At 38.9% G+C, this 25,008-nt stretch overlaps 2 protein-coding genes across 5 annotated transcripts; both read left to right on the top strand.

Annotated features, from left to right (window-relative positions):
* Positions 1 to 1,406: 1,406 nt before the first annotated feature.
* LOC143859988 (ubiquitin-like-conjugating enzyme ATG10) lies at positions 1,407 to 21,000 on the top strand. Of its 4 annotated transcripts, none has more exons than XM_077370484.1 (7): positions 1,407 to 1,538; positions 4,939 to 5,118; positions 5,218 to 5,268; positions 5,403 to 5,462; positions 18,646 to 18,745; positions 18,830 to 18,927; positions 20,733 to 20,999. In XM_077370484.1, the coding sequence occupies exons 2-7, from the start codon at positions 4,963 to 4,965 to the stop codon at positions 20,973 to 20,975; spliced, it is 708 nt and encodes a 235-aa protein (XP_077226599.1). In that variant the 5' UTR covers positions 1,407 to 1,538; positions 4,939 to 4,962; the 3' UTR covers positions 20,976 to 20,999. The 4 variants fall into 4 exon arrangements, with proteins under 4 accessions (XP_077226599.1, XP_077226598.1, XP_077226601.1 ...); XM_077370483.1 differs by lacking the exon at positions 1,407 to 1,538 and adding an exon at positions 1,572 to 1,677; XM_077370485.1 differs by lacking the exon at positions 1,407 to 1,538 and adding an exon at positions 3,146 to 3,281 and having other exon boundaries at positions 20,733 to 21,000.
* On the top strand, positions 1,603 to 3,619 carry LOC143859986 (Ubiquitin carboxyl-terminal hydrolase family protein). Its single transcript, XM_077370482.1, has one exon. It carries the CDS (start codon positions 1,680 to 1,682, stop codon positions 2,910 to 2,912), a length of 1,233 nt encoding a protein of 410 aa, XP_077226597.1. The 5' UTR covers positions 1,603 to 1,679; the 3' UTR covers positions 2,913 to 3,619.
* Positions 21,001 to 25,008: the final 4,008 nt, after the last annotated feature.

The following is a 25,008-nucleotide window of genomic DNA, read 5'->3' as shown; positions in this document are numbered from 1 at the left end:
TGATAGATAAAGAGTCAAGACGTAGATGTGGGCCCCAAAGCTGAAAGAAATCATGATAGTGTGATGCCTTTTTTTACGGTGAATTTAGTACTAGGGGTGTAAACGAACCGAGCCGAGCCGAGCTTGGCCCAATTCGGCTCGGCTCGTTAAGCTCAAAAGCTCAACTCTGGCTCGGCTCGGCCAGGCTCGCAAGCCTTACCGAGCTTGGGTTATATTAAGGTCAATGATAAGTTCACACCCGCCATCTTCCATGGACAGCCCTATCTAGTGTAATTTGACTACTCTTTTTACACCACGGGGGTGGTCCAAGTAACAAATGGGGTACCAAAAAAGAAGTGACATATTTTGCCTCCCCCTTTCACTCCCTGGACAACCCTTTTAGTATATAAATTAATATATAATATATATTTAAATATATTAAATTCTTAACGAGCCGAGCCTGGCCTAGCTCGGGCTCGGCTCGGCTCGGGTCATTAAGGATTCGAGCTGAGCTCGAGCGAGCTTCCGAGCCCGAGCCAAAATTGACACCCTTATTTAGTACCTTTGCTTTTGCCCCTGAAAATGGATTCATAATTACTGGGTTTTAGTTTCTTTTCTAAGGCTTTGTTTGGATTGCAAGAAAAACTTATCTGATGGAAGTTTTTTCTCAGAAAAACTTTTCTTTCCACATTTTAGAGGAAAATAAAATAATTATGTTTAGGTATTACTTACCAATCCAATTTTTCCTACCTTTCCATTGGGATTGGTTTAGAGGGATATCATCATAAATTGAAGGCCCCTCTGAATAAAAATTGAATATGGTTGAGTTACCTTTTTCCTAGGGGTGCAACCGGACCGCATCGACCCGAACCGAAAATAACCCGGGTCAGGTTTAGAAATCATGGGTCTTGGGTTGGCTAGGGTTTAAGGTTGAAAAACCCAACTCAAGCTTGGGTAGGCTAGAGTTTAAAGGAAAAAACCTGAAACCTGACTTGACTCTTATAGGTGCAGTATGACTTTATTAAATATCTCTTGGATACCATGGCAAATTATTTTCTAATTAATTGATGTAATCATTTTCATTGGGTTTATCATGTTTGTGATGCGAAAAAATAGTTTCATTCTTAAATTCATGCGCTTGATGATATAAATCTAGAGATTTTTGGTGTGAAAATTTATGGTTTTCTACAATATTTGAAAGGGAAATGATATCTGCGCCAAGGTGTTCCGATAAACAAGCGCTCCACTTGTTTGTCGTGTAGTATTTAAAGGGTTTAAATAGCTTTTTGAGAACCGTAATATCCTCTAAAATCCCTTTAAATACTACACGACAAACAAGTGGAGCGCCTGTTTATCGAAACAGCTTGGCGCATATATCATTTCCCTATTTGAAATTAGTCATCCCAACCCGACCCGAACCAACCTGAGAAACTATGGTTAGGTTTATGAATCTAGGGTTTTATAAAAGGAAACTAAACCCAACCCGAGTAGGGTAGGGTTCTAAAAAAACCTGACCCGCCTGACCAGTTGCAGCCCTACTTTTTTCCATGTTAAAAAAGGTAAGAAATTTTAGAAATATTTTTCCTTTCCAAACTTTTCCCAAAAATTATTTCTGCGGTATTTTGCTACTCATCTCGTCATCTTCCACCATTTCCTTCTCCTCCTCTATCAATCGAATCCAAAATACCAAAACCCAAGGTATGCCTCTGAACCGAACTCTATCCCATTTCAAAAACCCTAATGTTTCTCTAACCAATTTAGCTTCAATTTCAAACCCTAAATCCCCAACATGTATAGATTCCAGTCTTACTTCTCTCACCCAATCTGCTCCAGTTTCAAGCCTCAAAGTAATCTGGAGAAAAGACCCTCGATTAGATGACGCAATCGAGAACGATAAACAATGGAAACTCTGCTCCAAAGTTGTTAAAGAAGTCTTAAACGAACCCAGACAAGTAATCCCTCTCCGATATCTTGAAAAAAGAAGAGAAAGATTAAGACTCCCCATCAAAATCAGAACTTTTCTCAATCGAAACCCAGGTTTATTCGATCTTTATCTCGATCAAATCAAACCCAAAACACAACCAGTCCCTTTCCTTAGAGTTAGCAATAGATTACAACGATTTCTCGATGAAGAAAATCGGATTAAACAAGAGAATGAGAGTCTTTTAGTTGCTAAATTGTGTAAATTGTTGATGATGTCAAAGAATAGAGTTGTTAGTGCTGATAAATTAGTACATGTGAAGAGGGATTTTGGGTTCCCTGATGATTTCTTATGTAATTTAGTACCGAAATATTCGGATTATTTTCGGATTGTGGGTAGTCCTGGAGAGGGAAAATCGTTCTTGGAATTGGTTTTTTGGAACGATGAATTCGCGAAATCGGTTGTTGAATTGAGAGCGGAAGAAGAATCGAATTTGACTGGGATTAGGGTTAGGCCTTCGTTTAATGTTCGTCTCCCTCCCGGGTTTTTACTTAGAAAGGAGATGAGGGAATGGGTTAGAGATTGGATTGAGCTTCCATACATATCGCCTTATTCGGATGTGTCTCATTTGGATCAAGCATCGTCCGAGATGGAGAAGAGGAATGTGGGTGTGTTTCATGAGTTGCTTTCTCTTTCGATTTTCAAGAGAATGCCTGTTCCGACATTGGGGAAGTTCAGCGAGGAGTATAGGTTTTCGAATGCTTTTTCAAGCGTTTTCACTAGGCATTCGGGGATCTTTTATATGTCTTTGAAAGGGGGGATTAAAACAGCTATGTTGAGGGAAGCGTATGTTAAGGGGGAATTGATTGAGAAAGATCCACTGCTTGAAATCAAAGAGAAGTTTGTTGAAATGTTGGCTGAAGGGCGACGGGAGCGTGCAGAGCAGGAAAGATTGAAGAGGGAAAAAGTAAAGAAGGAGATGGAGATGGCAGCTGTTAGGAATGCTGAATGAGATCGGCACGAGTGTGACATGGGGTTTTGAAGTTCAGTTGCTCTAATTGTGTTAGAGGATGGATTTAAGAATGAAAATCCTATAAACCAGTAAGAGAAATGGTTAATTGTGTGTTGTTACCTGAAACAGAGTTCTTTAGCTGCCTGCATTGGACATAATACATCAATAGTTTTTGTCCATCCCATTAAAATGTCAATCACACAGAGCAAGATTCAGGCGTTTTAAGGCAATTCCTGAAATTGGAGTGTTAGATGATTGATGAGATCAAAAGGGTGGATCTATGGTTCTGTTTCTGTTTGCAGGGTGATTGGTCTTTTGCATATTTGATAGCGTAAAAGCTTTGGATCTACTTTGAAGCAAGTGGCGTAGGTATACAAGAGTGGGTTATTTAGTTCTGCGGTAACTGCAGTTTACATTAATCCTAAGAAATATGTATCCATTCTAATGTTAGTCAGATGGAGCTTGAGCCTTGTTCATTTCTATTGGAAATATGTAGAGAGCTCCATTTTGCCCTTGGAAACTCAATTTGAGTTTAGCCCCACCAAGTTAGTATTTGTCTTTTGAGGGGTTGCCAGTTGACAGGGTGTAACGAGGCTTAGTGCCATTACATATTAGGAACATTTAATGCTCATTGTGCTTACAGAAGGAAGAGATGTTTTTTGGATGATTATTTTGAATGTTTAAATGGATGTTTACTATTTATGGCATTGTCATATACCCCGAACGCGACCTGAATATTCATGTAAGCTCTAAGTGGTTGATAGGTTTTTTTGGAATTCAGACAGCCATGAACAGCTCTAAGTGGTTATTTTCCTCCTGAAAATTACAAGGATAAATAAATTACAGATATTTTTTGAAATGGTAATACAGATAGCATTGATATTAAGTCAATGCGTCCCAATGTGAGAAAAAACATAAATGGTTGGGATGTAACTTGTAAATACTAAATAGGCCTCTGTGAAAAAACATAAATGGCTGGGATGTAACTTGTAAATAGGCCTCTAGCTATGTTGATGGTTGAGATTCTCTATTTTTTTGCAAGAATGGGTTTGGATAATCTGTAGATGGTTACCAAATAACAAACAAAAATTGTCAAATTAAGTAAAGTTTATCATTTATATATAAATGCACTAGTGATTCAATGTAAAGTAAAGAGACATATTCACAATGCATTTGTGACACCTTGGCCGTACTTTGGAATTATGAATGATACCCTGATTTGGTATTCGTGATTCATGAAGATGGTATCAATTTGTTAAACAAGGTTTGTCAGGTACAAAACCCTTTCTTTCTCTCTTAATTTTTGAGTCATGCGTCTCATGCTTTTGTCTAAATCATGCTGTATTAAGTGTAAAGGATGAATCCACAGCATTCCCAGATTAACCCATGCCATTTGTTGATGATACCTAATATCTCTTTTGTGTAATAATTATCATAACCTGTATTGTCTTATTATTTAGTTTGTTTTGATCTTATTACGTAGACTCTTTAATCCTATATATACAGTGTAAAAGACGTATCTGCAACTGCAATAAATCTGTGATTTTCTGAATGTAGTAATTTTAATATCTTAATGACTTTGGATGATCTTTAATCATATAGATACTGTTTGCTTGACACTTTTGGATGTCAAGTCACATTCTCTTGTTATTGTAATGCTTGTATGAATCACATCACCTTGTATGGTAATCATGTTGTTAATTTTATATAATACATTTAATAACATACCCAGGATGCATACATTTTGTATTTTGGATAACATTGTACTTTTGATGATTCAGACTTGGATAGTTTGGTATCGAAGGATTGTTGGGTTTTTCCAAGTTATGTTTCATTTGGTTGCATTACTTGTTTTCACATTTGATCTCTTTGTTATGTTCTGTCATTGAGATTCATATGCTCGAATTTTAGCTTGACTCAGTATCTGCAAATAAGAAACTTGGGTGCCTATTCTTGGGTTCTTGATTTTCTCATTCACCTAACTTGTATGGATCACCTGATACTGTGGATGTTCAATCTATGACAGTTTTTTCCTTAAATCAACCATACCATGCAAAATTCCTGGGCTTGGGATGGAACTCTCTCTTCAGATGACTTCGTAGTTGCTGCCAGAGCCCTTTCTAAAAGGTGGAAGGACATCAATCCTAATCTCCCATCATGGTCATGGATACCTTGTCCAAGATTACCTTGGGTCGCTTCACATAAAGTTAGTCGCATTTTCCTAGCTCTCACTTCTTGGCGTAGTTGTGTCCTATATTGAAACTGTTGATGGTTTCGTGTCATTGTTTCTTTTCTATTTTCGCAGGTGGTGGGATACTTATCTCTTGAGAATGTGTATTATCTGGACATTAATGAGGCCAGTCATAGCAATTCCATAGCAATATTATGACCTGTAACAATTTACTAATGTGTGTAACTTGTGGTAACACATTGGAAATGTAGGTGGTGCAATGAGTTCATTTTTTTCATTTCTTATAACTGCTCTTACAGGAACATCATACTGAAGAAAGTTTCTCCGGAGAAGAAGATCTTATTGATAAAGCCACATTGGTATACTTTATGTTACTTTTATCCCTGCTTTGTTGTTAGTAGAAGCCTTGGAGAGTTACAGTGAATTATATCATTTTTTTGAAAGTGCACAGTTAATTATATCATATTAAACATCTTCATAGAATTTTTTTTCTATATATTATTTGTTGTTGAGGGTTTATGTAAATGTTGCAGACATTTTAATCATTTTGAATTATTTTTTCAATATTCTTTTCTCATGAATGTGTGTATATATGTATATAAGACATTTTAATCATTTAGAATTATTTTTTCAATATTCTTTTCTCAGGAATGTGTGTGTATATACACGTATATATCATATATAAAATAATAACATAGTATTAGAGCTAAGCATTCTGTCGTCCTCATGATAACTTTAACATGGCATCCGAGCTGAGTATCCAGTCTTGCTTCTAAACATCTTAGGTGCGTTTTCCATAGTTTCTCCCTGAAATCCCTTTTTGGGGTAAAAAATTACGGGATTCCATTCAATTTAAGAATCTAGTAGTGGAACCTTCTTTTATGTGAACTCTCATGGAGATTTTACCCCTTTTCTAGTGGGTTTTGTGAGTGATTTCATTTGGTTCTTGAATCTGGTCTGTATGGTCCACGTTTTACCCATTTTGTGCCTTTCTCTTCACTTTTCTCCAGTGCATTGTTGGCACAAGACTGTTAGACGAATTACAAGCCTTAAAGCAGTGTGGTGTCCGGGATTTTGTTTTTCTTGTTTCGCTTCCTGAGTGAAAGATGGCTATAGGATGTCGTTGGGTCTATGAAAATTTGTTTTGATGGATCAATTGAGAGATGTAAAGCATGTTTGGTGGATGACTATATATATATATATATATATATATATATATATATATATAGAGAGAGAGAGAGAGAGAGAGAGAGAGAGAGAGAGAGAGAGAGAGAGAGAGAGAGATTTGCCAGCGTTCATGAGGTGGCTGCTCTCACAGCAGCAGACCATCCGCAAAAAGCCTTCTCCGACGGACGCTAGCACATCCCATATATATACTAGGAAATGTTCGTGAGGGAGAACCATATGACCTAGTATCACTCTTTCTTGCTAGTACACAGCTGGGGCTCTAATAATTAATGCTTCATAAGTTTATATTCTCTATCTCTCATCATTCAAAAAAAAAAAACTCTTATATCTAATTGCATAGACCAGGAACCAACATTGTTCCACTTCTGATAATTTGTACTCTCTTATTTCTAATACTTAAAAAAAAAATACAGTGATATGAGTCTTAAGAGAGTACCTTTTTAGGAAAAATTGTTCAAAGTGCCTACACGTGAACAATAATGCTATTCAATTAACATTCTTCAGTCTCTTCGTAAAACTCATTGTGGTGATTTCACCCCCGATAGACTCTAGTGTGGCAGTGGCAACAATGACAGATGCGGAATGGCAGCAGTACCTGACTTGGCTTGATAGTGGCAATAGGAGGTTTCTAGGTTTTTTTGTTGCCAGGCAATCGAGTGTAGAGCCTAGTGCATGAGAAACGTGGGTAGGACAAGGGCAAAGAGTTGAATTTTTTTCAAGTGCCATTTGACTAGGGGTAGGGGAGGCCATTTGACTAGGAGTAGGGGAGGTAGACAAATGCATATCTGGTAATTAATACTCTAATAGCTTATGAAAAATACGGCCCCCGGCAATAGTAATTATTAGAACCCCAACTGTATTTCGAATTTTCTGATTTCCCTAATAATGCAATTTTCTACATGGTAATGTTTCTATTATTGAATTTGACATTTATAATACAATTTTCTTTGTTTTTGTTAGGAAATGAGATTAGGTAAGAGAGGAAGAAGAAGAGGAATGGAGAGATGGAGAGTCTCCACTAATGAGTCTTCCCATGTAAATGATGTATCAATAGGCCCAAAGTAGGGCAACCTTGTACAAAGACTACACTACCCTTCATCTACAAGTAATGACTAAACTACGCTCACACACTCCTTAACACTCCTCCTTAAGCTGGAGTGTATATACTATGGAACTCCAGCTTGGTACAAAGAAAACTACAATACCCATACAAACAACTATAGGAATGGAGAGATGGAGAGTCTCCACTAATGAGTCTTCCCATGTAAATAATGTATAAATAGGCCCAAAGTAGGGCAACCTTGTACAAAGACTACACTACCCTTCATACTACAAGTAATGACTAAACTACCCTCACACACTCCTTAACACCCTCCCTCAAGCTGGAGTGTATATACTATGGAACTCTAGCTTGGTACAAAGAAAACTACAATACCCATACAAACAACTATAAAACCCATACAACCAGAAAGATAATCATCTCATACACACAGCTAGCTCGGTACAACACTCCCCCTCAAGTTGGTGTGGTGAATACATAGTGAAATACATAACAAAACAGAGCAAAGGTGGTGCAAACTCAAAGGCTCGCGAATAACTACCAGGATTTTAGGAGCTCAATGGGACCAAACTGTCACATTCATATTGGCATATCCACATCCCAAATTAAATGAACAAGCACTAAAAGAAGATTAATTGCAACTTAAAGAGTCAACAAATGGCTTTAAAGAGAACTCATGATTGGGAAAACATTCTATCCTAAGCATAAATGCATAAAGTAACTTAATTAATGTAAAAAAGAAGAGGATTTTAAGGTTCAAACATCTAACTTTATTCCCTGATAAGTTGCTGTCCACAAACAAAAATAAAGATCTAGGGCCCAAATGTTGATGAGAGAATGGCAAAGGCTCAAAATATCCTAAAGTAGTTAACTAGGGATGTTACTAAGGATTTCTAAAGGATAAAGGGTCGTAACATGGCTGAAAATATAGAAAAATATTACCCGGAAAACGCAGCAGCCCTTCCACTTGTAGATCTTACTAGCAAAGGTCCAAGGTGATGATGGAGAAGCCCGTGATCGCATTTCCAAATACCGGACAGCAAAAGGCCTCCAAGAATGGAGGTGAAATGGCCATGAGAGAGTGAGTGAGAGTAGAAAAAGGGGATAGAGAGAAAGAGGAGATCAAACGAGTGAAGAAAGAAAGAGATCAAGAGAACGAGAGAGAGAGAGAGAGAGAGAGAGAGAGAGAGAGAGAGAGAGAACATGAGAGAGGGAAAAGACGTGGGAGAGGGAGAAAGAGAGATGAGAGAAAGGTAGAGAGAGAGGGGGAGATGGCTACCTTTTTCCTCTTAGGGTTTCTCAAATATTCTTCTTCAAAAACTAGGGCTCTCTTTCATCCACCCTTTATTTATAATCTTTTGCTAGCAATTCTCCAAGTGAAAGGACCAACATACCCCTCCTGTAATAACATAAAACAAGGTGATAAGTAGGGGCATAAATGGAAAAGTGGATAAATAAAATAAAACAAGGGTGAGTAGTGGGTGCAAAAATAGGCCCTAGATGATGTGGACAACCCCCACATCTAGGCATACTAAATAACCAATAGATAAATAAAAGCAAAAATGATAATCCAAAAGCGCAATAATGATGATCCAACAGTCGGATCACATCAATTCTCCCCGGGCGGGAAGAACTCGACTCCGTCGAGTCAAATCTGCGCCGAGCTGGAAACGGCCCTACCATCGAACAAAATATCGCCCGTGTGTCCCGTGGTAGGCACCTATCGTCTGTATGTCAAATGTATCATCAATCTGCGCCTCTGAAGAAGTAGTGACTCGAAATAGTAATGTACGCATGTCGCCTGGACCATGCTCTGAAAAGTCTACTCTGCCCGGAAGTCGCTCACATCGGAAATATATCATCAGCAAACCATGCGTACTAAAATCCCGCTCTCTGCGATACTGATCTATGACTGTCTCATATGCCTCAATGCGCGCAAGAAACCGCTCCAACACCTCTTGTTGTAGCTCAGTGATGTGCTGAGCAAAATCCTCTGCTTCAACACTGCTACGTCTACAGTAAGGGATGTGGGTATGGTCAAGTAGGTGATGAATGAAAATGTCACAAATAGTCTCAAAGGATGATCTACCTGTGGCTCTAATAATAGAACTATGATATGCAAAATTAGCTTGAGGTAGAATCAAATCCCATTGAAGGGGTCTCTCGCCAGCTAAACATGTTACTAAATCACTTGAGTTGCGATTAACCACTTCTGTTTGACCATTTAAATGAGGATGGCAAGCACTACTGAATTGAAGATTGGTATCCATTATGCTCCGTAGAATTTTCCAAATAAGTGACACATTTGGGACCCTAGCGACACAAATGGACATGAAACAAAACACATCTAGGAACCTATAATCAAGGACAATGCTGAACTTGCGACTACTAGTAGTCTCGATAACAGAGGAACCTATGACAGAGCCTGTGCTTTGATGAGTGCTCTTAAACGGAAAACGTGTGAGGAATAGTGCCAACGACTTACTTTTGGGTTAAACACCCTCTTTAACTGACTCACGAGGTTTTGACACATTCTTAGACGGTTTAGGGGGATCATTTGCAGGACTTAAAGTGATGTGAATACCGTCTTTCACAAAGGAGTACGTATTCTTCTCCTCGTCATGGGAGGTCTTTCTATCATACTGCTAGGGGCGGCCCAGCAGAATATGACCCACCTCTAAAGGAGCCACATCGCACCAAACTTCGTCTTTGTAAACATTTCCAATGGAAAAGTTCACAAGACAGCGGTGTGTGACGGGCACTTCGGCTCCTCCTTTAAACCATGCGATGTTGTAAGGTCGATTATGCTTTTCAGTCTTTAATTTGAGCCTATCGAGCATCAACTGGGAAACCAAATTCTCCGTACTCCTACTATCAACAATGACGGTGCAAACTTTCCCCCCTGATGTGCATGTAGTGTGGAAAATGTTGCTTCGCAACCATTTTTCAGTATTTGGCATTTTAGGAGATATCATGGCCCAATGAATAATAAGTGTATCGAAGTTCTGGTCTCCATCAAGGGTAACCACATGCTCTCTTGTATCATCCTCGAGGGGGACATCATCGAGGAGACCCTCATCGCTACACAGGTTCCTTCTCATCCTCAACATGTACTGGCTTTGCTAAGGTGTTCTGAGGAATGAAGGCTCTATGTGGGCACTCTGCTGATCGATGACCCCATAACACCACACTTAAAACATTTAATGGCATCGTTCTGTGGCCTGGGTCCAAGGAGTCCACGTCCAGCACCCGTATCACCCTGAGGGGGCCTCACAGCCGTACTCTGAGGTGGGGGAGTGGGTGGTGGTTGAACGACTGTGGTCCCTCGGCCAGACGAGCTAGGCTGGGATCGAGATGCGTCTCGCTTCTGAGAGCGCTGGGCTATTTCTCGGCTTTCAAGCCTAGACGTGAGCCTCGTCCACCGTAAGAATAGTGTGAAAGGAAATGACATCGTGAATCTAGTACTTTAGATTGCGAACATATCGAGCATCTGCCTGCTCATCATCCTCTACGATACTGTTGCGAGCGGTCAAAAGGTGGAATTCCTCTATGTATTCCCTCACGGATCTTGCACCTTGCCGAAGTTCCAACAATCTCTGGTAGAGATCTGACCTGAAATCGGCTGGGAGGTATTTACTTTTCATTTTTCCTTTCATCTTTTCTCAAGTCTCAACTTTGCGCTTACCATGCTAAACTCTCCTGACTTGCACTTGTTTCCACAAAACGAGGGCAGAACCCCTCAGTTTCGTGGTCACAAATTTAACCTTTTTGTCCTCGGGGAGCTTTTTCCATTCGAATAAATTATCGACGCTCTCGAGTCAATCGAATAATTCATCGGGATCGAGATGACCCTGGAAATTCCCGATATCTACCCTGACGCCATAATCTAGTGAACGCTCTAAGGCTCTAACCAATCTATCCTCAAAATGTGGGTGGGACCCATCCTGGGACTGGCCCTGCTCCTCATCTGGATCGTAGGTATCATCTTGATCTGATAGTCCGTCTGAGAAACCCTCTAGATCTGGATCTCGACGATCATGCTCACCACCTGTGGTAGTGGGAGACAAAGGAAGCTGTGGTTGAAGAGGAGCGACTGGCCCTGTAGGTGGTATCCCTAGATGGGTATTGATCCTCTCTAAGGTTGCACTCATCGCAGCCATCATCTGAACCTGTTGGTCTAGTGTATCTTGGGTTTGTTGCTGCTAGGCTCCTCTGGGCTGCAGATGACCCCGGCCACGGCCACGGCCCCGTGCAGGAGCGTTGGCCCTATGTGCCATGGAAAAACGAATCGGAAATGTAGGAACTAGGCAAAACTCTACGCTGGATGACTAAGAACTTACCTAGATTGACATTATGACCTAAAGATGCCCTACATGACACGGCTGACTAATCTAGACTCTATGAGGAATTTAACCGAACATTTGGTGTGCACTAGGAAAACTAACCAGGACTCACAATGAAAGAAGGTTTCTTTTAGGACTTTTAACGAACACTTGGTGTGCACTAGACAAGCTAAACCCTATATGGATGCAAGGAATGCCGAGATGGCGTGTGACCATGGACACGAATAAGATTACGAGCTCTAGGCTCTGATACCACTTTGGTGCAAACCCGAAGGCTCGCGAATAACTACCAGGATTTTAGGAGCTCAATGGGACGAAACTGTCACATTCATATAGGCATATCCACATCCCAAATTAAATGAACAAGCACTAAAAGATGATTAATTGCAACTTAAAGAGTCAACAAATGGCTTTAAAGAGAACTCATGATTGGGAAAACATTCTATCCTAAGCATAAATGCATAAAATAACTTTAGTAATGTAAAAAGAAGAGGATTTTAAGGTTCAAACATCTAACTTTATTCCCTGATAAGTTGCTGTCCACAAACAAAAATAAAGATCTAGGGCCCAAATGTTGATGAGAGAATGGCAAAGGCTCAAAATATCCTAAAGTAGTTAACTAGGGATGTTACTAAGGATTTCTAAAGGATAAAGGGTCGTAACATAGCTGAAAATATAGAAAAATATTACCTGGAAAACGCAGCAGCCTTTCCACTTGTAGATCTTACTAGAAAAGGTCCAAGGTGATGATGGAGAAGCCCGTGATCGCATTTCCAAATACCGGACAACAAAAGGCCTCCAAGAAGTGAGGTGAAATGGCCATGAGAGAGTGAGTGAGGGTAGAAAAAGGGGATAGAGAGAAAGAGGAGATCAAACGAGTGAAGGAAGAGAGAGATCAAGAGAACTAGAGAGAGAAAGAGGGAACGCGAGAGAGAGAGAGAGAGAGAGAGAGAGAGAGAGAGAGAGAGAGATAAGGGGAGAGAGAGAACGTGAGAGAGGGAGAAAGAGAGACGTGAGAGAGGTAGAGAGAGAGAGAGAACGTGAAAAGACGTGGGAGAGGGAGAAAGAGAGATGAGAGAAAGGTAGAGAGAGAGGGGGAGATGGCTACCTTTTGCCTCTTAGGTTTTCTCAAATATTCTTCTTAAAAAACTAGGGCTCTCTTTCATCCACCCTTTATTTATAATCTTTTGCTAGCAATTCTCCAAGTGAAAGGACCAACATACCCCTCCTGTAATAACATAAAACAAGGTGATAAGTAGGGGTATAAATGGAAAAGTAGATAAATAAAATAAAAAGGGTGAGTGGTGGGTGCAAAAATGGGCCCTAGATGATGTGGACAACCCCCACATCTAGGCATACTAAATAACCAATAGGTAAATCCAATGACCAATAATAAAAGCAAAAATGACAATCTAAAAGCGCAATAATGATGCTCCAACAGTCGGATCACATCAAAACGGCCACAATGAGTGTAATGGCGAGAGCAACAACTACAAAAAAATAATAGCTCCTCCTGAAGCAATACTACGACGAGTGCGATCACAACAGGGCCTCCCCCTGAATGAGAGCACATCGAACAAATCCGCATACCAACGAGCAATGGAGGTGTCTCCAGCGATCCAACGAGCAAAAAATAGGCACACCAAAGCTGCGCACAACGAACAACAGCGAAACACCACGAGTAGACATCAGCGGAACATCACATCGCCGATAGAAGAACTCCTACCACCAAAAGGGTGAGGAGCCAACGACCGACCAACAAACAGGGCGATAGAAAATTAACCATCACAACAACGATCAACAACTAGCGCTCAACAAATGAGCGCATGACAACCAACCAGCGATGGCCAAACAACACGTCACCTAGACAACAATGAGGCCGAATATAGCCACCACTAACAACAAGGTCGGAAGCAACGCTACCGACCGGGCATATCGCCACTAACAACGTGGATTGAAATGCAAACCACTACAACGACAACAAATGCGTAAACCTACGCAAGGCAACTACACAAGTGTAGAAGCACTAGCAAGGTGGATTGCAATGCAAGCCACTACAACAACAACGAAGGCATAAAACTACGCCAATAAATTACACTCACCATGTAGAAGCATCAACAAACACGATGCGGAAGGAACCAACCAAGAACCAACTACAACCAACCAACCAACAACCAACCACAATAACTATGATTTCAATCACGATCAACCCAACCAACAAACCAACCACAACTAAAAGCAACCCAACCAAAGATGATCACAAACTAACAACCAACCAACCAACAAACCAACCAACCCAACCAACCAACCAAACAACGCATCATCAAGAAAATCACCAACAACGTCCAATACCGACAACACCAACCATCCACCAACGACACACCACCACCAATACCAACTACAAACCCACTATAAACGCCACCAACAACCAATCACCACAAAAAACAAGCACATACGCCAACTCCAAATCACCACCACCAACAAACCACCATCAACACACAAATAAGTCACCAACGAACTACCAACAAAAGAATGGTGAACAACATAAAAGGAAACGCCAACAACACACCAACAAACACCAAGAGGAAGGAAACAAGTAATAATGCGAAGAAGCAATTAACAGGAAACACCAAGTGTGGATGGAACTAACGAAGAACACTAAGACGGAACCAACCAATCCTACAAACCACCAACCAACCACGACAAGAAGGATAGAGAACATAAAGGCATCACCAACAACACTCCCCCTTGGGCGAGACTACATGAGCTCGGAGATAACAACAAGAAGACAACACAAGAAAAGACAACACTAGACAACACTCCATCCATGGGACTACATGGGGTATTCAACACTCCCCTAAAGTTGAGGCCGAAGGCCTTCAACTTGCAACGAAAAGAACACAATCAAGGAACAACACCTCTCTTAGGAGATGAAACTAGAAAGAACACAAGTATGGACTAAGATGCTGAAAAGAAAGGGAAAGAACCCAACAAGGGTATCGATTGACAAAACGGAAAGAGATTTATAGATTTAGGACAAGAATAACAAGAAAGAAACAAGAAAGAAGAAAAAGAAGAATTTAGGAGAAGAAAGAACAAGATTTATAGAGAAAGAGCAAAAAAGAACAAGAAAAGAAAAAGAAAAGAAAGATTTGGATGGAGAAAAGAGAAAAAAAGAAGATACAAGAACGGATCTTTTTGGGTTTTTTTGTCTTTTTTGTTTTAGAGGGTGGATGGATCTACAAATGGTATTTCCAAGAAAAGATTTGGGGTCTAGGGACCCAAAAGGAAGTGTTAGGGTTTGGATGGATGGATTTGGGGTTTTGGATGGAGATAGGATTTTAGGGATGCTAAAAGGGATCTGGGAAGAAGATTTCTTCCCAAAGGAGAATTCAAAAGTGAGGGAATGGAAAGATTTAGGTTTTGGGATTAGAGTACCAACTAACAACAAGTAGAAGGAAACAACAAACAACATGAAACACAGTGAAAGAACCAACCAACAAGTAGAAGGAGCAACTAACCAAGAACACAAGAAATGGTGAAAGAACATCAACTGGAGTCACCAACAACACACCAACAAACATCAAGCGGAAGGAAACAACAAACAACACGAAGAACCAACAACTAACAATGCAAAGAAGCAACTAACCAACCAACCAATGAACCAACGATGGAAACCTGACAACACTCCAACAAGGAGGACGATACTACACCAACCCGAAGACGACGACAAAACGTAATAGGAAGAACAACCACCAACAAAGGAGCACCAACAAGGAACTCCATGTGGAACAACAAGACTACAACAACTACAAGACAACACTCCAACACTCCCCCTCAAGTTAAGGCCGACGGCCTTCAACTTGCAACGAAAAGAACCACTTCAAGGCACATCATCTCTCTTGGACATTTCACCAAACACTTGGTGTGCACCTTTGAGATCAAGATAAAGTCCATAGAATACAACGAATATAGGGAAGGAAAACAAAGAGTAGGATGGAGTGGATAGGGAGAGGTTTCCAAAAGAGAAATAAAGGAAAGATTTAAACCATAAAGGAGTGGGTTAGGAAACTAGAAAGATCACAACAATGTATTAAGATTTAGAAAAGAATTGGATTTAGGGATTTCGAACGGGAATAACAAGAAAGGAACAAGAAAGAAGAAAAAGAATGAATATAGGAGAAGAAAGAACAAGATTTATGAAGAAAGAACCAAAAAAAAAGAAAAGAAAAGAAAGAGTTGGATGGAGAAAAGAGGGAAAAAGAATGTACAAGAAGGGATCTTTTTGGGTTTTCTTGGTTTTTTTTGTGTGTTTTGGAAGAGGGATGGATCTACAAGTGGTATTTACTCGAAAATATTTGGGGTTTAGGGACCAAAAGAAAGGGTTTAGGGTTGGATGAATGGATTTGGGGTTTTCCCTTATTAATATAAGCCCAAAGACTCTCGTTCTATCTTAAAAAGAGAGTAGTTAAGTTGTTTCCAAACACCAAAAGCAACTTTAGATCTTGACCGTAGATTTCCGCAAAGGCCACCATGGTCAGGATTTTATCCTAATGTTCTCCCACTTGGCTTGCGAAAATCTCCAATTCTAACACAAGGATCTTTCCATAGTGGTATTTGTTACTTGCTTATCTTTCTTAATTTCCGTTCAGTGAAACCACTAATAACAAACAATGTAACCATTAGATCTCAATTTCGATCCAATAGCCGAACCCACAATTATATTATTAGTACTTTCACCATCATGAACATGCACATTCACTTGTGTAAACATGGCCAAAAACAATCATCAGACGGTTTGCTTCTCACAATAATGTGCACAAAATATTAGAGTAGCAGATAAATAACCATAATGTCAGAATCAGAATAACCCAAAATAAATGTGATCACAGCAAAGTATGTAGCCATCTAATACAGACTCCCACTATGAAAGGCTATCAAAATTGTCCACCAATCCCATGCGCGTTGCGTGCTCTCTGAAGAGCTTTGGTGACAAGCCTTTAGCCGAGAGATCTACCAACATAAGTACGGTACTTGTGTGCTCCACATACACACACTGATCCTGAACTTTCTTCGTCAGAACAAGATATCTCAAATCAATGTGCTTCGAACCGTCTCTAGATTTATTGTTCTTGGAAAAGAATACTGTAGCAGAATTGTCACAAAACAACTTTAGTGGCCTCTCAATAGAGTCTACCAATTGAAGCCTCGACACAAAATACCACAACCTCAAAGCATGAGCTGAAGCTTCAGAACATGCAATAAACTCAGCTTCCATAGTGGATGAAGCCATCAACTGCTGCTTAACACTCCTCCATAATGTTGGTCCTCCTAGAAGCATGAAAATGTATCCAGAGGTGGGCCTACGGGTGTCCCGACAACCAGCAAAATCGGAATCAGAATAGCCAACAACATCAAGACTTTCTGACCTCTTATATGTGAGCATAAAATCTGAGGTTCCTCTCAAATAACGCATAACTTTCTTGGCAGTATTCCAATGTTCTAGTCCTAGATCACTTTGGTATCTCCCAAGCATACCAACAACAAAAGCAAAAGCAATATCTGGGCGGGTACAGACTTGAGCGTATATAAGGCTCCCAACTGCCGAGTCATATGTGATGTCCTTCATCTCATCCCGCTCCAATACGTTCTTTGGACTTTGTAACTTACTGAATACATCACCCTTAACAATAGAGGCCGGACTAGCGAAGCACTTATCCATTCTGAACCTCTTAACAACCTTTTCAATATAGGCCTTTTGTGATAACCCCAGCGAGCCTCGTGTCCTATCTCTATGTATCTCGATTCCTATCACATAGGATGCCTCACCAAGATCTTTCATATTGAAATTCGCGAGAGAAATTGTTTGGTCTCGTTCAACATGCTTAAATTGCTACTTGCAAGCAATATGTCATCTACACATAACCAAGGTTTTAAATTTCGACCGAAATCTGAAATTTTGGTCCGAAATTGTAGGAAAATCACGTTAAAAACTATATTTTATTAATTATTTAATATTTCCCTGAAATTTCGGGCGAAATTACCAAAATTTCAGTAATTCGTCTGAAATTTCAGGCGGGATAAAATATTACTTTTTTTTGCTTTCGTGGGATTTCGAACGAAATTTCGGTTTCGGTGAGTACCGAAACGCATTCCGAAACCGAAATTTAAAACCTTGCATATAACACTAGGAAGATGAACTTGCTCCCACTAGTCTTAAGATAGATGCTTTGATCTACAACGTTTTCTTTAAACCCAAAACTTGAAATTATCTCATGAAACTTTAGATACCATTGTCTTGAAGCCTGCTTCAATCCATATATCGACTTCTTAAGTCTAAAGACATGGTGGTCCTTGCCCTTAACCCAAAAACCTTAGAGTTGAGTTATATAGACTGCTTCGAGCAAGTCACCATTCAAGAAAACAGTCTTCACGTCCATTTGATGTAACTCAAGATCGAAATGAGCTACTAGAGCCATAATGACTCTCGAGAGTAGGCACCAATCGCCATGGTGAGAAAAACATCTACCCAAGAAACATGGACACAAGCTTATCCCAAAAAAGAGAAAATTGGGTAATGCATTAATTTTGGGAAAGAGGGAAGCAAATTTACTTCGGTAAAGTTGGGAAACAAATTTCTTTGATATCCCTAGAGTTCCATAGAGGTAACCCTTGTGGTTCTTGAACGTTTCCCATATGGTTTTCGACATTTCTCATTTCTCTCGCCGTTCCTCTTATCGGATTTGCAGTTCTTGTTTCCACTTCAACCATTTACATACTATCCTGAAATGACTGGGTTAAACTATCTTCTAGTTCTACATGACATGTTTTCTTGTGTTTGTAGGTTCTTTATATTATTACTGTTCAAATTTGCTATGATATGATATTCACGTTCCCATTCTTTTCATTTCTATTGACAAAACGATCATGATTTTTAATTCTGTTTGCTAGGTTCAAAGTCACGATCAAGAAGCCCATATCTATGATTTCCATATAGTATACAGCCCTTCTTATAGGGTCCCTGTGCTTTATTGCCGTGGGTATCGATGTGGTATGCATGTCTACAAATCAAAGCATGCACAATCTATTAAATGCATTTCTGAAGTAACAATCCAATACTAACTGCTCTATGTAGATGGACACCCTCTGGAATTTGAGGACATCAAGAAACAGCTCTCCTTACACTCTTCTAGAATGCTGAAGGAAGCGGAATGGACATTCATGACTCAGGAGGTACATTTTCATGTTACCCATCACTGTCTGATTTAAATCGCACTTATCCTTAGCTGATAGGGTTGGGGCTGAGAATTATGTAACTTCTTTGAGCTGAGGTTCCCAGGCTTTTGTTTGGGATCCATATCAGCTGAGGTACATTTGTAGTCAGCTCTTTTGTTTTGTACGAAAACCGAAAAAAGAATCTTTAATTATAAAAAAAATCATTTGAAACTAGATTATTTGAACTGAGGGCAGATGCAGATTTTGAGGCTCTGGATCAACGCTGAATTACTTCTAACATGTTAGATCAAATGATAGAAATATTTAGAGTTTTGAGAATTTTTTTTTTTGAGAAGTGACAATATATTTATATACTGAAGTCGTTACAGGGGTACCAAGAGTCCCCCTGATTACAGTATATAAACGGGCATAGAGCAGGTTCTTAATCCCAAAAATCCATAGAAACTACAAAGAGAGCTTGCATATCCCCCAATTACCAACTTCACCAAACCGAGAGTATCTTCATCCAGAGGCTTGTAAAAAACATTTCATAAATAAAACCTTTCATGTACCCTTTTACCCTAGCAAAAATAAAGATTTAACGGAGGAAAAATCCTTGAGCAGCAAAGGACCAAAAGTCCCTCAAGCACGCTCAGAAAATCTCATTAAGCGTCTACTTTCTGAATAGCGTAGAGGCTGTTATAACCAGACCATCAACAACTTCCCTTCCATCCATCAAGACAAAGACAAAACACAAACAACCTCCACAACCCTTCTAGAAAAACAAAGAACTCCAAGACAAAAACCATAGAAACCCCCAAAAAACATTTGCACCAGAGAAATATAAAAGCCCCTTACTTCTTGAGAGCCTTTAGCTCCCTGCTCTCCCTAGCTGGCGTCTTCCCCTTCTCTATCGCATCACACTTCTCAATATCTAGAAACATCTCCTTGGTCTTCTCCACCTTCTCTTCAAAACCAATTCCCAGGTTTTTGCCCATTTTCGACATTTCACCAAATTCTTCCAGAGATGCTCGCTTCTTCTTATCCACCATTTCCGCATTTTCATCCACCGAATCCTGTTCGGCCCTTCTCAGACAACTCTTAATTTTCCTGCTAAGGTCTGCATCCATTGAGTCTCTGGATTGAGCAGTCTCTTGATTGCTGACTACTTCCTCCCAATCCTCCTCCGAATCCGTCTCCACTTCCAAAGTCTTCTTTTCTTCAGCAACGCCTTTTTGAAATGGGGAAGCTCATGGAGAGTTTTGAGAATTGAAATATCCTACCAATTTCAGATATATGATTCTGGCCTGTGTTCAATCAATCATGCCACCACATCTGTCAATCTGCTGATTGTGGGGCTTCTTGTTTGTAACCCAGGTATCAAGGACACTAATTTCTATGTTCTTTTTTTTTAATAGTTGAACATATTATTTAAGTTGCGGCTACTGTTGTGGTATTTTCTTATACTGGTTTTAATGGGTTACTTGAAAATCCATGGTAACCTAGACACATGAACTTGGTGTCTTGAGACTTTAAATTCAAAACCAGATACCCCTCGCCCACATGACTGGTTGAGTGTTAGCTAGTTTTTTGTATCTCACAGGCACCGACGTATAGCTCATTTATTTTTATCTATGAAAATTACTCTATCTTGCATTTTTATAACATTATTTGTATTAGATATCTTTTGAGAATGTGGAGTATTGGATAGCTGCTGTAAGCATTTGTTTATTTTTAGGATCCCTGCACTTTACTCCTCGTCCCTATTTGCATATTACTGCCGAAAAACCTTCAAACTCTTTTCTTTTCTATGTTGATGACAGGAACATCCTTACTTGAATCGACCATGGTTTACCTTGCACCCATGTGGAACTAGTGACTGGATGAAGTTGCTATTTCTTGGTCACACTACGCCAATTAAGGATGTGATTATCAACCAATATTTGATCTCATGGCTATCAGTTGTTGGCCAGGCAGTTGGTCTCAGAATCACCCTTGAAATGCTAAACAAGTCCCCGCAGTTGTCGGGTCTTGCAACTTCTATTTCTTCTGTTATTGACGGCTAATCTACGAAACAAACATGTATAGTGGTTTGCCTAATTCATATTCAAGTTGTAAATAGTTGTGGGTGTCTTATTTCTCTGACAATCTCATCACCACCTTTCAATTCTCTCGTGCCTGTGAAGGACCGACATGGCTACGTTCATCTTGATCTCGATCTCTCCGATAAGAACACTGGTTAAGCAAGTTAAAGACGTTTTATCTAATTGAGAAATAAGTTGGGCGCGTTCTGGGCAATAAGTGGTTTTGACCATGCTTAAAAAGAAAGATGCGCATTAGGAAAACTTTGATTTTCTTCTAATGGTAAACCTAGTCTTTGTTGATAAAAACCTAATGAGAGTCCTTCATGTAACTTTTAGGTTTTTTTCTTGTTTTCTAATTCTTGTGTTCTTCATTTTTTTGAATTTCTAATTCTATTTTCCCGATTTAATAAAATTAGAAGCCTTCGTGTGTCTCTGTGAAGAATAAGTCAAAATATATTTCAAATTATCCTAACAACAACAACAAGATGAAAAAAAATCTGAAAAATCTTAAACAGAAATAGAAAATGAAAGGGGAAGAATAAAGAATTGGTTAAAAAAATCAGGTTATAAAGGTAAAAATCGAGTCCAATTGGCCAAAAATTGGGTTGAATCAGTAAAAATAATCACCTTAAATGGAAAATTCAGTTTGAATTGGTAAATATCAGGTTGAATATCTAAAAATTTGAAAATTTACTGATTTAGCCGGACTTTTTTGACGATTCAACCTGATTTTTACCCACTCAATCCAGCCTTTTGATTTAACCCAATTTTTACCTATTCAACCTGATTTTTGCCAACTCAACCCTAATTTTTGCCCATTTAACCTGATTTATGACGATTGAATCCGATTTTTTTTTTCTATTTTTTATGTTCTTCCTCTACAGAAAAAATTATATGAGGAGATGAAGAGAGAAATAGTATTTTGGACTGTAAGGCCACATACTGGATCAATAGATTTTAGACTACCATGCATCCATCTGTAAATTCAGATTGCTTTGTAATTACTTGGTATTTTACCATATTTTTATATACCAAGTCATTATACATGTCTATATTGTGATATAGAGTACATTTTTATCATATTGTGAACCGAAACTCCCTACATTAGTGGCCCTAAATGATAAACTGCAAACAGATACTTTGAACATTGGTTGAGTTTTTAAGATTTTGTATAGTTTCCTTTTGATTGTTAATTTTCTTCATGTTGGTAGTTTTTTAATCTACATGGTTAGCTAATTGTATCCATGGTTTTAAATTTCGACCGAAACCCAGAATTTCAGATTTCGGTCGGGACCGATACTGAAACGTCACATACCCGAAATGGTATTTTATTTCGGCCGAAATTTCGTCCGAAATTCAGAAAATTTACCCAAAAACCTGTTTTTTTAATTAATTTAATATTTTACCACCGAAATTTTGAAATTTCGTTTTCGGTAGGGTCTGAAACCGGTACCGAAACTGAAATTTAAAACCATGATTGTATCTTTTGCACATTAGTTGAGGTTTTAATATTTGTTGTAGTTTTCTTGTAATAGTTAGTTTCCTTGTTGTTGGTAGTTTTTTAATTGAGATGGTTCGACATTTGCACCCCTGGTTCCTATATATTTTAACTTCAACTCTCTCCAAAGTACGTTTCATGTGATGGCATGAGAGATTATTGGAGTTAGGAAAAGAGTTTTATAAGAAAGTTCATGAACCTTTTGCATTATACAATATCCTCGTGAACTTGGAAATTATAACTAAGCCCATCATTTTACATTATTTTAAAAATGTCCTTATCTTATTAAGAGTTTTTATATGATGCCCGACCGTGAAGTACCGTCAATGGGAACTCCCTTGTAAAAACACCTTAAAAGAAAAGTAGGATGAATGTGAAAGAGGGGTCTCAATGTGGAAGGCCTTCTTGATGAATGTGAACAAGTGATCGAGCACTGCGAAAATGATCCCCGTTTAGTTTTATTTTGGTCAAGGAGTGCTGTTATATGCACTCACTTGTTTTGATAATGGCACTCCTTACTTTCTTAAATTTTTGATTAGTTGTTGAATGAAAAATAATACAACCTTATGAGAGAACATGATTCATGCAAGAGATTATGTGCTTTTGTGACTAATAGTTTATGGGATGAAAAGAGCGCGCGCCTTATGTACCTTCTCCCTCACAAGTACAACTGCTGGAAAATTAATTAAAAAAAATCCATATAAGGCAGGAATTTTAAATGAATTTTTCTCCCGCGTAGAACATGCTATTTACTTAATTTTAAAAAATATCCATGTGCATGTATGCATGCATATATGATTTTCCAATATAATTTTTTGGTATGTAAGGTCTTTTAGCATTTAATAACCATATATAAATACATTTACATTTATAAACTATTTAATTGCGATTTACATTAATAAGGTTTAAAATAGAATGGAGGAGTGGGAATGTTAAAACCAAGTTTATGTATAAAGTAAAATAAAATAAAGTATGATATTATAAGTAAGAAATTTAGCCACTTATGAGAAAATTACATTTATTAGAACTTTAATAGTTGCACATTTATGAGGTTTTAGTTAACTAGAGGACGTGACATAGAATTGACAAAACTACCTTTTTATTTTTCACGGTTGTTCCATTTTTTAATATCATTCCCCTAGAATAATTCAAATATAAATAAGAAAAGAAACTTTATATTGATATGAAATGTATTGGTTTGAGATTTATAAGGTTTTAAATAAATTGAAGAGTGGGCATGAAAATCCGACTTTTCCCGTGAGAGTGACACAGTGCATGTATTGTTGAGGAAATACACGGGGCAAAACTCCTCTCATCGTGCAAAAATTAACGGAAAAATAAAAGTAAACACGAAACCACAAGATGAACAACGAGTTTTTACGTAGTTCAGCAAAGATGCCTACATCCATGGGTGAAAACATGAATTTTCACTAAGAGGAAAATAATATACATGTTACGTGCCTCAATGGGTCCCACTTGGGCTGGAATAAATTAGTTTAGATTTATTAGTTGGTAGAATTTGCTCTGTAGTTGTTTGTGATGTGTAAGAGTCTTAAAGATAAGGATTATCTACATTAGGGATAAAGCTACATTTTTATTTTTCACGGCAATTTCGCGGAAAGCCATTTCACGGCTACCTTTTGCATGTGAGAAGAGCCACATCAATCAAATTAATTGCAAAAGACAAAATCTCCCAAAAGGTCAACATGTGCAGCTGTTCGCACATGCAAAAGCCGTTGTATGTGAAAACTCATCTCCATCGGCCTTTGTAATTTCTAAAATGACGACCCTAGATAGATTATTGGAAAAATTGTTTGAAAAATGCAAAGTTTTGGTTAAATTGTCAAGTAAGGGTACGTTCTTTTTATTTGTGAAATAGGGGCTGTCAGTGCTTTTAGGAATCCCAAAGGACAAGAATACTCTCCCTTCTCTTTTTCCCTTCACCTTTTTAGCTCACTTCCTTATGCATTTTCACCTACCCTATCACCTTTTAAGCTCACTTCCCTAATGGTTCCGAGATATAAAATGTGGTTCCCTAGTGGTTCCGTGGTAGAAAATGTGGTTCCCTAGTGGTTCTGGGGTATAAAATGTGGTTCCCTAGTGGTTCCGGGGTATAAAATGTGGTTCATAGTGGTTCTGGGGTATAAAATGTGGTTCCCTAGTGGTTTCGGGGTATAAAATGTGGTTCATAGTGGTTCCGGGCTATAAAATGGTTTCGGAGTATAAAATGTGGTTCCATAGTGGTTCTGAGGTATAAAATGTGATTCCCTAGTGGTTTCGGGGTGTAAATGGGGGTCCCTAGTGGTTCTGAGGTGTAAATGGTGGTTCCCTAGTGGTTATAGGGTATAAAATGTGGTTCCCTAGTGGTTTCGAGGTATAAAATGTGGTTCCCTAGTATAAAATGTGGTTCCCAAGTGGTTCCGGGGTAGAAATTGTGGTTCCCTAGTCGTTTCGAGGTATAAAATGTGGTTCCCTAGTGGTTCTTTGGTAGAAAATGTGGTTCCGTAGTGGTTCCGG

This window comes from Tasmannia lanceolata, unplaced genomic scaffold (assembly GCF_043159265.1).
Source record: "Tasmannia lanceolata isolate RefF3 unplaced genomic scaffold, GAP_Taslan_0.1 ptg000037l, whole genome shotgun sequence".
Classification (NCBI taxonomy): domain Eukaryota; kingdom Viridiplantae; phylum Streptophyta; class Magnoliopsida; order Canellales; family Winteraceae; genus Tasmannia; species Tasmannia lanceolata.
The sequence above is the reverse complement of the archived record's forward strand: the minus strand, read 5'-3'. Positions and strand labels throughout refer to the sequence as shown.